Below are 15,359 nucleotides of genomic sequence, written 5' to 3'. Positions count from 1 at the left end.
GGGGCCCCCCCCCAGCACAGGACACGCACACGTGTGCCTGCGTGGCCCCTCCAACCCACCCTTACTCATCGGAGCCCCCCCCACGCACGGGCGCTGACTCAGCGTGTGGGCTGGGAGCCGCGCGGGTGGCGGGACGAGCTGTACCGCGTGCAGCCGCCCTCTCACCAAACAGGTGCCCGAGCCACGCCGAGGCACTCGCACCAGCGGCCGGGGAGGTTGCCCCCATCACCCAGGGCTGGCAACGGCCCCCGCAGCCCCCTGCTCGTTCCTGTCCCTGCGAGGCACCGCAGCGCACAAGCCACCGTGAAACCCAGCCCAGGCTGAACACCTCCGGCACCTCCTCAGCTGCCGGCGTCTTTGCCGAATCACTGCTTGCTGCCCATCGCTGCCTGCAAGGGTGGGCAGGGCGGCGCTGCCGAGAGCCAGGGGCCGCGGCGGAACAGCACGTGAACCCCTCCAACACACGCAACCGTCAGCGACACTAAAACCACCGGCAGCGCTTTCAGTTTGCATTTGCCAGTCAGCTGCAAGGTAAGCGGTGCGGGGACGGGTGCACGGTGCCAGGGCAGGGCAGCGCCTCACGCTGGCACAGCACTCCCTGCCCGGCCGCAAGCAGCAAGGCGACTGCTGGGGCGGCCGTTCCTCGATGCCGTACCCTGGGGCCGCGCAGATGCCGGGACCCTGCCAGCATCAGGCAGAGATGCTGCAGACGCAGCAGCGGGAGGCTGCTCTGCTGGTAGGGGCTTCTGCTCTACCTACGTGACTTCTGCCAGCATGGCTGTGGCATGCAGGGCTTTGCCAGCACCGTACAGGGCATGGAAGTGGCACATGGGGCCGGGCTGGGGTAACCTGGTCTCTCAGGCTGACCTGTGCGATGCAAACATGGCACATGGGAGGGCTTCAGAGCAATGCTGGGGACTGCAGGGCTGCTGCTTGGCCACACCATCAGCATCCCTGAGCACAGAGGGTGGGAGATGTCCGCAACCCCCTGAACCAGCCACTTTCTCCTCCCCTCAATGCCCTTGGGATGTCCCCAGCTCCTCTGCAAGGAGCTTCCTCCCTTGATGTGGCACTGGGAGAGCAGCCACCAAGCCTCTAAGAGGAGCATGTCTCCCACCCATCGCTGTCCTGCCCTGCAACACCTCATTGCCACTGGCTCTTCCCTGGGACAGCAGCACGACACTGAAAAGCCACAAGCAGCCGCGCAGACCAGGCACCACTAAACCTGTTCCAGAAAGTCTGAGCTCCCCTGAGAAGGGAATTAAACTGGAAATTCAGGGCCCAAAGCAGCTTTACTTCTTTCTTCATGTTTAACAGTTATTTTTAACATGCTACAATATTTATTAGCAGACACATAAAATGGAACAAACCTCAACAAAGCAGTGAGATTAAGTGACATCCCAGACTTCAAAGGGGGCTTATTTCAGAGCTGGAGCTCCTACTGCTCCCACCCTGCTTGGAGCATCCTCCCTCAAGAGCAAACCCTGCGGAGAGCTTGTGCTGGACCCAGCAGGTTTTGGGTCTCCCCACAGGCACCAACACAGGTGGGGGAAAGGGAGTCAGTGAGAAATGGGTAAAAACCCAGTTTATGACCAACAACCCTGTTTCAAAGAGAATTTTTTTCCCCCCAAATGAGCAAATCCAGTGCAAACGCCCATGTTTAGGAACAGAAATAAATGAAGGTAACTGAGCTGATGTCGTTGGGTGCAGAAGCAGAAGTAACGGAGGTATTTGCATTACCCCCAAGCGAAGCTGCAGGGAGAGCTGAGGCAGACCGGGGCTGGTGGGGATATAGGGGAGGGCCAGGAGGGAAAGCTGGCAGGCGGCCGTGCCGTGCCAGCAGCAGGCACAGAGGCACCGGGAAGAGGCGGCAGCAGCCCCGGGCACGTGCTGGCGGGCGGGAGCAGGCGGCAGTGGGAGGACATGCTCGGTGCGAGCAGGGAAAGCATCGCTCCTGTGGAGTGGGCTCAGGACAGAGGCGCTGCCGGCAGCACGCCGCCTCCTCCCAGGTATTATTAGCCCCGGGAACAGCACAGGGACAGAGCCCGGAGGCATCAGCTTGGCAGCAGTGACAGGGAGCTGGAAGGGAAGAACGTCTCAGCATCAGGCCGGAGAGCCCCCGGCTCCCCCAGGGTCTGGTGCCCCAACCCCTCCATTGCAGCCCTGCTACGCCTGGGATGGACCGAGCCCTGCTGTCCCCACAGCCCTGCACCACAGGCAGCTCCCGAAAAATGTTTCCTTCGCTTCTCTCCCGAGGGAAGCAGCGGAATGATGCTCCCTCTCCTGCAGAGCCAGTTTCTGGAAGGAAAGCGCAACCCTGACAGCACCTGAAATAGCAGGAGCGCAGGAGCAAGCGCGGACCCCGACACCCTAAACTCATCCTGCTTAATTTACTAACTGGGCCATCAAGAACAAGGCGGCGTATTCTTGATGGAGGAGTGAAATGAGTCCACCTCCGGCTAATTTAGTTCAGTAGCACAAGGACCATCCCGCCGCGATTCAGGTTTCCCCGTACGATAACCATCCCCAGGTCAGACACAGCCATACCCCGGGTACGGCGGGTGGGCAAGAGTCAGCTCTACTCCCAAACACCCTGTACACCGCGATGCGAGGCGGGGAAATTCTTCCTTATCTTAGTAACATTAGATTTTTAGTTTTAATCATGACTTAAATACGCAATTTAAAGCCTTATTTACATCCCTGATTTCAATCTTGTTTTGCAAGTATACTTTTAATTATTTCACTAAAGAAAGGCTTGTCTTAATGGCTGCAGCCAGTTAGAACATGTTGGTTTGCAAGCAGAGAGCCTATGCTCTAAATTTAGTATTCTCAGCGCTTTTAATACTTTATGTAAATATGCCTGATGTGCCATTGATTTATTCGGAGCCTTGATTTTTACACGCTATTACATTACAAAATGGCGAGCAACAGTTCTTGTTCACTAGACAGTTTTCATTTTGGATTTGCTCAAAATGACAATGGGCTTTCAAATAATGCATGGAAAGACAATTTAAAGAAAAACCTTGCTAAATATGCCAGATGCACAAGAAAAAAAAAAGTAACACGCAAAGCACGAGGTAAGAATCTCACTACTGTATGTCAAGGAGAAGCACCGTCTTTAATCAGCGAGCAGTGCTTTACCTGCAGCCAGGTGCCTGTCAGGCTCACGGCTGCTGCTCACGTCTCCTTTCCCCAGGGACAGAAGGGGATCCTGCAGCCATCCTGCATTTTGAACCCCAGCCAAACACATTTCTCAGCTTGGCACAACCTGATAGTCAGCGTAAGGGCCAGGGGCAGGTGCCTCCCCGCCGGCCTCGGTGCATCTGGGCTCCACGGCTCAGCAGCATCCTCACCAACAAGCATGTACCGCTTGAGTGATGCATCTTAAATTCAGACCTTGATTTAGGCTGTCAGCTTCAAATTCAGATTTTAAGCATCATCTAAATAAAAATCCCAGTTCAAAGGAGGGGAAAAAAAAAACCCCATTTGTGACCTGAGCGCCCGAGGGGGCAGGGAGCCGGCCAGGGCGGCGCTCGTGGCCGTGACAAAAGCCAGAGCACACGCCAGAGCCACCCAAAAGCTCCAGAAACCTTTTCTAGGTTTCTAGGTTGGAGAGGCCTCAAATAACTCCCCCGCGCCCCCCCTCCCGAACACATCCACTTCCAATTCACCAGGAGCTGCTGACCTAATTAGCAATGTCAGCACGCGGCGGTGCTGGGCACAGCCGGGGAAAGGGTTTGGTTTAAGATGCTGCCGTGGCTCAGGGACGGGAGCCAGCAGAGCGAGGGCTCCTGCCTGTTCCAGGGAAGCAGCAATCCCAGGAGGGGGAGCCCAGTCCCGGCAGCCCGGGGAGCCCCGGCTGCACAGGCAGTGGTGGCTCAGCCAGGGACCCACCGCTTCAACCCCTCCCGGCTACCCAGTTCCCTGGGAAAGATGAGCAATGCTGGAGCAAAGCTTGGCCACGCTGGGTCCAGCCAAAGCTGGGCAATCTCCATTCAGAAGCCAGACCAAGTTACCCCAGCAGGTCAGACAGTAAATTAGGAACAAGAAAACATGAAAGAGGAAACAAAGTCCCCAACTCAAACGGCCGCTGTCATCCCCGGCACAGAAAAGCCAGGGCACACAAAGGCCCTGCCGCTTACACTAACATCTTCCCAATGCCACTCCAAAGCTGACAGCTAGAGGTGTGTGAAGATGAAAAAGCATCCAAGAAATGTCAAGACCCAAGTTCTTTTCAAGCGCACGCTGCCATCAGTGTAGTTAGCGCAGGTGGAACAGCACCATCATTACTGAACTTCAGTCAAGCCTTTAATAACCACACAGCCTTACTGGGAAAAAAATTAGTTCAAACTACTCTATCCAAGCCAAGAACGTGCAAAACAGTTGGGAATATGAGCCAAGGGCAGTGCTAATGCTAATGCATTGAGCACAACTGCAGAAATCAGCATTACAGATCTTTATCGGTGATCAGATGCGTCTGCCGCTGATGAGCGAAGGATCAGCCAAGAGGGAACCAACAGCAGGCAGAAGCCAGCAAGGCTGCCTTCCAGGGGGCACCAGCTAACCACGCTGGACATGGTTGTTGCATGTTTTGAGACCAGAAAGCCAGTAACAAACGCCACAGGGAACCACATGGCTGCATGTTTTGAGACCAGAAAGCCAGTAACGCCACAGGGGAGCACATGGTGGGCATGCTTCTAGCCGGCATCAGGAGAGATGCAGAGCAGGGAGGGGACCGTGCCCCCACACCGGCTCCAAACACTGGGCTCTCATCCCAGGGAGGGACAGGTCAGGATCAGCAGCACAGAGCAGCGGGCAAGAGAGACAAAGGAAAGAGAGGGGAAGGGAGAGGACTCTGCGAGCTGTGCCGGACCGATGCAGCAGGCTGAAATACCTGGAAGGAGTAAACACCAAGAGAAGGGAGGATTTATGTAGGGAACCACAAGGGAGAATAATTAGAAAGTAATGGGATAAAATAAGAAAGAATTTAGGCTGATTAACAGAAGAAGAGCATCTACGCTGTTGAATAGTCTCAAAGAAAAACCGCTGAAACCCTACCACGGCATGTAGCCAAACTGCGGAAAGCAAGAAGCCTGGGGATCCCCAGCCCCAATGGCTCCTGGGGAAGGAGACAGCTTTTCCTCATTCCCAGAATTTACTCAGGGGAGACACCGTCCCCTCCTGGCTACCTCCAGCCTCCATCATTGCCCAAGTGTGTTACAGATGGAGAGGGAGGTTGGTCGGTTTGTTTAGCCAGACAGAGCGATGCCGTATTTGAGCCCTGGGATATCAGCAGCTCTTCTCAGCAGAGCACAGCCGGGAAGGAGACCAGAGCTCAGAAACAAGCCTGAGGTGACCTAACCTCTCTTGTAATGAGGCAAATAAAGCAACAGACCAAACCCTCTCCCGCAGAGAACGCCCGTACGCGGGTCACCATGGGAGCCAAAACACATTTCACTGCCTTTTGCAAGGACAAAGCACTCCCGCAGAGCCACGGGACCCCACGTCGCCACAGCCGTCCGCTGTCGGACAGTTTCTGTGCATCTGGCACACGGGCACCCCAAAGCTCTGCACCCTTCCCGGGAAGAAGTCAAACTCCCCCTGCCCTGTACAAGTACCAACATCTCCAGCCGGGGAAGGTCTTTTAGTGCCGGCACCCGCTGTGCTGCCCACCAGCCTCCACCGCTCCAGCTCCATCACCCTGCGGCCAAAACCCTCCCCCTCTGGGATGCTGCAGACGCTATAGTGCTGAGCGTTATCAAAGGTGAAATAATATGCAGAGCGGATCTCAGGGAGCACAACCCTGACAGCTGCCCCGCTGCAAGGATGCTGGCCTCCCTTTCCTCGCCCGAGAAGGGCTGTCTCCCCGCGTTACATCGCCTGTCTCGCACATCTGTTCATCGGGGCATCAGCCTCATCCTTTCACTGCTCCTATAAAGCACCATCCATGCACTCATGTGATATTACATAAAATTTACAGAGAGCAAAACAGCAGGCAAGCACTTTCTCCAGCCGGCTGTGTGGGGGTTTCATGATCAGCTGCTTAAAACGTTCCCTCAATACGGGGACACCCTGGATCGATGGCTCGATGCACAAGGTTTGGTACCGAAATGCTGATCAGATGTGGCCCTGACCTGCGCAGGCACAGGGACCGAGGGACCAGCTTTCCAAAAGAGTCATTTGAGGCATCTCAGCCCAGAGGAAAAGAAGTTTAAGACTTCATTTTGCATATTTGTAGCAGCTGCTTATAGATTTGTAGAGCTGGTTTCAGGAAACCACGCTTTGTGCTGGAGCCTGTAGCTCACCCGGGGTGGAAGAGATGCTGCCAGCCAGCCACGGCGGCTGAGCAAGCCCACCCCGGCCACAGCCACCGGAATGAGGAAGACAGAGACTCTCCTCCTCTCGGTGCTGCTTTTTTCATAAGCTCTCACAGGCCACAAAGTCTGAAAAAGCCGGTTCAGCATACGGCTCTTGTGGCACCACGTCCGGAGAGAAGAGGGTCCGGTGTGCTGCCAGAGCAAGGTGCAACGCCCAAAGCCTCCCCAGACGCTTGGGGCTACAGCCCCACAGTAAGAGGGGCCAACATCACCAGCACGCGAGTTCACAGCTGATTACAGAGTAAGCAGAGGCAAAAAATACTGCAAGGGATGAGCTCTCCAGTAAGGTCCTGAGACATGAGCAAGTAACACCACTGAGCTACAGGAACCCTCAGGTTGGTACTTCCCGAGTCGGGATCCCTTCCAGTCCTGACCTGGCCATGGCAAGAAGGACACCCAGATGCTGCCCACGACCAGAGCAGCTCAGCCCCAGACCTGATGCATCTCCCACCAAGCGTTTCACATGCACTTCCCCTCTCTGTATTTGCTGGGTTTGGACACCCAGCCTAACTCAGCTTAAAGCACGATAAAACCTGGAGAGAGTCACCTGCAGCCACTGAGCTTTTACATAATTCTTCCCTATTTGACTTTTACATAAGCTTTTGTAACCTGGTTTGTGCACACTCCTTATCAGTTAGAGCTTCTTGACCTATAGCTAAAATTATTTCTCCTGATGGGAATATCAAAATGAGGTTTCAATTACAAAAGTTTACACACACACACCCCCCCCCGGTTATTTGGCACAGTGGTATTTAATGCTTAAAATATTCCCATAGGAGCAGGTGTAGGTGTGGACAAGAAGACACATCTGGGCAGGAGTCGAGTTCAGCCTCTGGAGCCCACCGCCCCCAGCTCAGCAAACCCCTGGTTTTGAAGGGTTGGGAGGAGCAGTGAGCTCCCTCTGCCCCTCTGGAGTTACCGTCGCAGCTGCTCGCCGGCACAGCCGCGCCGAAAGCCCTTTTGCCCAGGTCAGGCACAGCCTTTCACCGCAAACAGCCGGCTTCAGCTTCGCTATTTAGCGTGAATTACAGTCAGCTTCGTCTCAGCCCAATGGAGAAATCCAATTGCTTGTAGCACTAATATGATTTGATAAATAGTTTGAACCAACATAACTTCATTGTTGAGCTGCCGATTCAATCAAAGTCCTAAACCCATCATGACCTTGATTTCATGGCTTGATCATAACCAGCGTTTAATGAAATTACAGCAGTTTAGTTTCCTTGGTGACTCTTTAATCTTAATATTGTTTTCATTCTTCTTCATAAAAGACATGAAGTGGATGGAATTGGTTTATTCTCCTGGTTTTCAACACAGGTCAAAAAAAAAAATCTCGGTAACTACATAACCAAGATGAGATATTTGAGGCAGTTAGCTGTCTCAGCTTTCATTCCTCATGTATAACAAAAGCTCTGGACTGATTCATAAGGAATAAAAAGCCTGGCTTTATTGCAACATTCAGCAGTAACAACCCACAACCACAGCATCTCTCTTGACCATGACAAAGCTTTGGAGGTAGAAAATCACTCCTGCAGCCTAATTGCACTTTGAGCTGCTTTTAAGCTACACGAGTCGTCTTTACTGCAAACCACAAGGTATTTTAAATCCTCAACCATTTTAATCCTGTGACGCCCATCCTCATCTATTAAACTCCACAAAACAAGCACAAGAGACAGTGGCCAGGTGATGTGGGACTTGCAGACAACCCTGGATCAGCTCTCTCCATGCAACAAGTGGCTGATGAAGCTCAGGAGAAGCCTCCTGCAAGTGTCCATGAGCATCACGCCGCTGCCTCATCCCGAGCAGACCTCCTCAGCCTCCACCTTCCCAAAGCTACTGCTCACCAGCCACAAGATAATTAGTTATGTGCAGTGCCTGCTGAATATCAGCATTTATTTGTGCTTTATAAAGGGGGGAAATCTGAATTGAAGAGCCACAGGTGAGGTGTTTGGGCTGTTTTACTGGGTTTTCTGATCAATCTAGCAGAGCATGGAGCCCGAGCCATGCCGGTACCCTGGCCCAGGGCTGTCCTCTGCCACCTGGCAAACCAGAGCCTGAACAGCTCCAAATCTCCTCTCACCTCAGCAGAGTAAGATGTTACAGAAACCACGTCCTGGAGCCCCCCCCGAAGGAGGACAGCACTGCTTCTCCCACCGCGCTCATCTCACCCACCCATCTCACTCGCAGGCGATGACAAGATGTGGTCACTCAACAAGTGGTGAAGAGGCAGAAAGGAGCAATTCTGCTTCCCGTAGCATTAAATACGAAGAGAGATGATGACAGAGCATCAGACTCCTGGCTGCTGACTGCTACAGTAGCTTAAGTGCATGAGTCTTCAAAAGAGTAAGATGTTATTGCTTTATTGAAGGAGATGACTGATGCAGCTACCAGGACGTTTTCATCAGCTTCTCCCATTACAAGAAAAGTAATATGCAAGAGCCCATTAGAAGAGCTCCATCCAGTTGTTGTCTGATCAGTCTGTGGTCCCCAGGCACCAGCCTGATGAAGTCTTCAGCTTCCCACAAGCATCACGAGGTGCCTTCAGCAGCCTCCTCGGAGGCCGCCAGGGGTTTTACAAGCTGGACGCAGGGGTGGCTCTGGGCCAGCTAAACAAACCGAACCGCATGCAGCAGCTCCCCAGGGAGAACTGCTCTGTTTAAAGCCAGCTGAGAAAGATTTTTGTGGAGCAAAGCCCCACGGTGCACCACCAGCAGCTCTGCAGATGCTCCTGGTTCACTAAGCCTGGTTTCACTAAGCCCCACACAAAGCTCCCTCCTCGGGCCGGTACCAACACCCGCGTAGCTCCAGGCTGGACCCACCCTTGCAGCAATCCCCCCACCTCTCCAATGCCCGGGCAAGGGTAAGAACAGCATTGAGGGTGGCCCAAAACACCCTCTTTTTCTGTTGAAAGGAAATACCAGCAGCGCAGCCAGCAGAGAACAGAGGGAAAACTGCCCTCTTGGCTGAATTCAGCAATTTAGCTTTCTATTTTGATCGAGGGGGGGGGAAAGCAGCGAGCAGTTGAGTAGTCTCATAGCTCTTTAAGCTCAAAAGCCATCATAAGGCTTTTTCAGAGATAAGCGCTTCCTAAATACTTACTGCTGAAAGATTAAGGGAATGAAAGCCTGATCCTGTTTCCCTGCCCAAAGCGGCCGTGCTAACAGAACTACCCTGTCCCTGCCACATCACAGCGGGAGGATCAAACCGTCGCTCCTCTCCCAGCTATATAAAGCCGGTCACTGGGATGGATTTTCTCCCTCCTCCGACTCCGGCTGTGGGATGGGGATCCCTGCACGGCAGCAGCCCAGGAGGGTTAGGCAGGAGAGGGGTGGCTCTGGCAGCAATTTCGCTCTGTTGTCCCTGTCAGCAGCTTTCGCGGGTGGGGGATAAAGGTTTGATCCCCGAGTTTCCCCACGCTGAGCCTCATTGCCTAACAGCTTTTCCTGCTCAGCAGGAATTTTGGAGCGAGGGCTTGTGGAGACGCCACTACTCAGAAGTGGTTTAAGCTGCTCAGCTCTCAAGAACACGCCAGCCCCTGCCTCAGCGGGCAGGACACCCAAATCTGCTGCATCGACACCTTCCAGCCACGCTCCGGCCAGCCGTGCCTCCTGCAAGCAGCTCAGTGCAGCCTCGGCAGTCGGGGGCTGCAAACGAGCACGATCTCGGTGCACACGCTCCGGCTCAGCACAGGAGCTGCATGCCGAGCTGGGGTGGATGACTGCGGGTGCGTTTTCCTCCTTCAGTGCTTATTCTGATTCACGCCACAGAGAATGACTGATTTCCCAAATTTTAGTGCAATTAAGAATGTCACTTCCCCAGCACAACCTTCACGGTACCTATCTGCCAATTAGTTTAAATGCCACCCTGTACATAGCCCCTGTGAGTGAAGTGCCACCGACGTTTAGATCCCCTTCAGCAGACACGGATCATCGGCACGTTACCGGCCCGTGGCATGCAAAGTAACAGATCCTGGTCCCAACATAATGCAGCAAAACCCATCCAGGCAGGTGCTGTGAGGGACCCCAGCCCCACGCAGCCAGGACCCGATTAGCAAACGGCGCGTGGTTGGCGAGGGAGCCCACACCGCGATCACACCACAGTGATTCACCACAGCCACCCCCGGCCCGCGCCGCCACCCCGGCGGGCTGGGGGAAGGGGCGTCCCGGCAGCAGGCACAGAAAATATTTAAGCAAAACACCATCCAGAGGAAGATGGATCTGGCACAACAGAAATTAATGATCTTTTTGGGTTCATTCATTAAGCAAAAAAAAATAAAAAGCACCAGGAGCAGTGGATTGAGCAGGGTTAGTCACCGCCGCACCGCCTGGCACAACATCTGCCGTCAGCGGAGCTCACAGCCTCCCCCTCTGCACCGTCCTCCCCCGGGGCGGCCACGAGACCAACCCGCTCCCATCACGGGCTGCCGCCCCCTCCCTATCCACACTTCCCACACCCCACCATGCTCCCCTAATGATGCTGTGCCCGTTCCTCTAAAAAAAAAAACCAGCAAGCCCTTATCTAAATGCTTGCAAGAGCTGGGCCACCTCTAGCATGTGGTACCAAGCATCTGCTGCCCTGCACGAGGACGAGATGCTCGTCCCTCCCCCCCCCCGCTGGCACGAGGACAAGATGCTCGTCCCCCCCACGCCTGGGGTCCTACCTGCAGCTCCTTGTCAGAGTACTTCTGGGGGTTTTTGCTGCCTTGGCTCTTCTTCCGAAGTTTCTTCAGCTCTGCCTGGCACTTATCAAGCGAGTCCCCCTTGCTCCTTTGCTCCGTCTGGTATTTTTTCAGCGCAGCCTGGATGCAACAGGAGAAAGCTCTGAGCAGCCAAAGTCAACCCCCTGCCTCGGCCGCAGCTCCTGCTGCCGAGGGTTGGCAGAAGCAAGCAGACCCCCCCAGACTTTGGGAGAAGGAGGATCCCCACGGCCAGAGAGCAAACAGGGGCGGCAATAGTCTGACATCGGGGGAAACGCTGTTCCGTGCGTGGTGATGTGTGTGATGGCCGGGGATCCGTCTGTAACCAGGGGCACGAGCAGTGCCCAGGCACAACTGTCCCCCGAGCCGGGAGCCGGGCGAGGGGGCAGGCAGCAGGAACGGGAGACGCCCGAGCCAACGCTTGTGCTGCTGGCCTACACGAGTCCATAACTCACACTCAGGTACCGGGAGTCCAGCTCCACCTTCTGCTCCAGCTGCGTCAGGAGCTCATTGTGGAAGGACTTGAGCTGCAGGCAGAAAGAGAAAACACGGTTCCTTGGCGAGGGCTGGCAAACCCTGCCCAGGGAGCGCCGGGGCAGGCAGGGGAAAGGGGCTGTACAGACAGAGCAGAGGCTGACAGCAGGGATGGACAGACAGACGCTCAGAGAGGGAGCCAGCAGGGCAGAAGCAGATGCCCAAGCAGACCAGACCCTTTGCAGCTCAGCAAATCCACTTCAGAGGGGCTGGTGTCACCCGGTCAAAACATGGGAAACCATTTTGCTCAGCTGCAACACCGGCAGAGCCCGTGGCCAGGCGGGGAGCCCAGCATGCCCGGGCTGGGGCACTCACCATCTCCTCCAGCTGGTTCTGGATCTGCCTGTGGACTTCTGCCATCTGGAAGAGCACATCTCCTGCAAAGACAAGACGTGGGGAGGGGGCTTGAGGCACCGAACTTGGGGGGACAACCCAGGGCTGGGGCAGGCAGCACCCCACTAGCAGGGAGGGGTCTGCAGCCAGACCCATGGGTGTTCCTGGAGTACCCCTGGTGCCCATCTTTGGGGAGCTGTAGGTGCGCAGATATTCATCTGAGACACTCGGACAAACACACGTCTTGTGTAGCATGAAGGGAAACAAGGACAAGCAGCAGCAGGACCCCAGCACCCGGGGGCAGCCCTGCCTGCAACCCACCATGCCGTCGGCCGCTATAGCACGGCTCTGCCCGTGCCAGCCCTTAGCCTGGCCGCAGGGATGTGACAAAGGAGCCAGAGATGACAGGACCAAGAAAGGTCCCTCATCTTGACCTGATTCACAGCCCAGATATTGAAGGGAGCAGGTGGAGACGAGAGATACTGCACTAATAACTGAGATGAGAATTTAAACAGCACTGTTACAGCCAGGAGCTTCGCCTGACACTCCCCCAGCTGCACGTACAGCCCAAAGCCAAGCCCAGAGCGTCCACATCCCTCTCCCCCAGCAGCGGGGCAGTGGATAGACACAGCCCTGGGACTCAGTCCAGGTCACAGGACACGTCGCTGCAAACGGAGCTAAGCCCTAGGTTGATGTTTGCCTCAAAACCACTGGACCTGTTCAACCTCAGCGGCTGAGCTGTGCACGGGCAGCCCTGCCCTGGGCAGGCAAGCTGGGCAGCGAGGGCAGAGCCGTGGCACGCAGCTGCTGCAGACGCCACAGGTCAGTCCCAGGAACAGCTGCCCACAGCCGAGGGATCCCAGCTCTGCTTTGCCTCTTCCTTTAATTTTTCTTTTCAAATGCAGAATTCATCAAGTCACACACCCACCGCACTTTTCCTGGGAGGAAGGGCAGTGTCCTGCCTCAGCAAAAGCCCCAACATGGCTGGAGCCAGACACACACGGGAGCTGCAGAGGCGTCTTTTAGGAGAGGAGCCAGTGCTACCGTTTGACTAAAAGCACCATCTCCGGACCAGAGCAAGCTTTCAGGGAGAGCCAAGCTCTGTCAGCTATTTGTAGGGGCTGACTTAAGAAGCTCTTCCAGTGTGGCAGGTCGACGGGAGCTGCAGAGGCGTCTTTTAGGAGAAGAGCCAGTGCTACTGTTTGACTAAAAGCACCATCTCCGGATCAGAGCAAGCTTTCAGGGAGAGCCGAGCTCTGTCAGCTATTTGTAGGGGCTGAGTTAAGAAGCTCTTCCAGCGTGGCAGGTCACAGCTTCCCAGGACGTTTCCAGCCTACATTGAGCTGTTTGTAAACTGAAAGCCATGATCCGTGTCTCCGAGCTACTCCGGTCTCAGGACTCGGCCCCAGCCGGTCCCGCAGCTGGCGGGGGCTGGGAGCCCCCCCGACACCCGCAGGGGCTCTCCAAAGGGAAGCAGCATCCCACATCCCATCCCAGAAAAAGCAGAGCAGCACCCGAGATAACTCAAAGCCCCAAACGTTTTTATGGGCTGTACGTGCATGGAGTTTTAAATGACAGAACAGCAACCCCAGGGATGGGAAATGCAATGGGAAGGGGACACCAGCGCTGGAGCCCCAGGACAACGTGCAGGAGGAGATGGCGCAATGCTCCCGAGGCTGCTCAAGGTGGAGGTGGCGGCTCCCGGCAGGGATGAACCCACTGGGGATCTGGGGGTGAGCAGCCACAGCCCTAATCCCACCCAACGGTGGGTCCCCCTTCCCTGGCGTGCACGGCCCCCCAGCAGCCAAGAGACACAGAGCCCCGGTTTGCTTCCACACGGAGCTGCTCACTCCTGTCCTGCTCCAGCAAGAGCCCAACCCTGGCAGCAAACGCTGCGGTTTTGGTGTATTTAGAGAGTGAAGGAAAATGCAAGTCCTCTGCAGAGGACAGGTCCATCCTGAGCTCCAAAACTGCATCCTCTGTGCATGGAGTCAAACCTCAGCAACAGTGAGACTGAGATGAGCCAAACCAGCGTCTCACCAGTGCAAGGGAACCATTGGGACCCTCATTCAGCACAAAAACAGATGGCATACGCTGGGCCAGCCCCAGCCCACCGCTCGGTCAGCCTGTCCCTAGCATACTGGGCACACAGGCCATATCCCAGCCGAGCGTCAACACCACCAGCCGATCAGGAACAACCTGGCCCAACGGTTCTTTGCTCTTGTGGCTGAAGCAATTCGTACTTTGCACCATACACCGTGTCTCAAAACCTTCTGCAAACATTAAAATCTGATCCCTTTTTGTCCTTGGCGGGCACCAGCCCCCTCCACTGCAGGTCAATGCAGTAACAGAACCGGCTGCGGCACCAGTAGGTGCTCAGCCAGCGCTGACTGGCACCAGGGCCACTGTCCCCCCGTGCCCCTCGCCCAGCTCCTCCAGAAAGCAGTGAGGCACAAAGCATCCCGCGAAGCGAGGAGGTGACCAGACGGCGCGGCTGCAGCTCCACTCCTTCGCCGGGAGGAAACCGTGTACCGAGATTTCCGCAGCCGCCGAGCCAGCTGTAACTTTTACAGCCGCTTCGCAAGGTGCTGAGCAAAGCGGAGCAGCCCCCGGCACTCACGCTGAGCAGGCAGCCAGCTGCAGCAATTACGCACGTCTGCGGTGAAGAGCTTCACGCATGAACAGGGAGGTCCGGGCAAGGGGTCACCACCAGGAGACCGCCAGGAAATTGCTCTCCGGTTGGGCTGCGACAGCTCAATCATGGGAAGTGCACAAATTCCCACTGCAAGGAGGCAATGACGTAACGCCGTCGCTTGGCTGAGATTGCTTTTTCGAGTGTATCAATGCAAGGGTGGCTCACTTATTATTTCCAAAGCTCGCACCACCCCCTCTCCCTTTCGCTTCCCGTTTGAAGGAGTGGAAACCCTGGCTGAGAAAGCTGGTGCAGGGCTGGTCGAGGGCTTTCTGGCCACCACTGCCGAGCTCCCAACCCACCCAGAGAACAGGGATCAGGGCGCTCAGAAATAACGTACATATCCCCGAATCCAGCACTGGGTACACCCAGCCCCCTGCACCCGGACAACAGGGCTCTGCCCATGCTGCATTCCTCACCTAGAGAATTAACCTGTTCCCAGCAGCCAGGGAGGTGTGTGATGTGTCTCTCCACAGATAAGCATCTTTTTGTTTAGACTTTCTCCTCCACCACCCCCCCCTTGGCTCTTATCACAGTGATACCTCGGTGCATTTCAGCCTCACATCAAAGCGAGCAGCGGTGCGGAGCCTTTCCCACCCAGCACAGTGTCCCCGCTGCAAGCTGCTCCGCGTCCCAGCCCCGGCAAGGGGATGCTGCCGTCCCCGCCACGCAGCACGCTCCCCTGCCACGGCTTCTCCTGCCACGCCTGGGTTTCCGTGCCTTTTGGTCA

At 55.6% G+C, this 15,359-nt stretch overlaps 1 protein-coding gene across 1 annotated transcript in view; it reads right to left on the bottom strand.

The window, feature by feature from the left end:
* Positions 1-15,359, bottom strand: part of BAIAP2 (BAI1 associated protein 2) — a 43,505-nt gene that overhangs the window by 12,554 nt on the left and 15,592 nt on the right. Inside the window, exons 3-5 of the mRNA XM_009276814.1 lie at positions 11,920-11,981; positions 11,526-11,597; positions 11,035-11,172 (exon numbers count right to left, since the gene is read on the bottom strand). Of these exons, the coding sequence (XP_009275089.1) occupies positions 11,035-11,172; positions 11,526-11,597; positions 11,920-11,981 (272 nt within the window). The remainder of the gene's footprint in view (positions 1-11,034; positions 11,173-11,525; positions 11,598-11,919; positions 11,982-15,359) is intronic.

The sequence above is a fragment of the Aptenodytes forsteri genome, unplaced genomic scaffold (genome assembly GCF_000699145.1).
Source record: "Aptenodytes forsteri isolate BGI_AS27 unplaced genomic scaffold, ASM69914v1 Scaffold34, whole genome shotgun sequence".
In the NCBI taxonomy this organism is placed as follows: domain Eukaryota; kingdom Metazoa; phylum Chordata; class Aves; order Sphenisciformes; family Spheniscidae; genus Aptenodytes; species Aptenodytes forsteri.
This window is presented reverse-complemented; position numbering and strand designations above follow the sequence as displayed.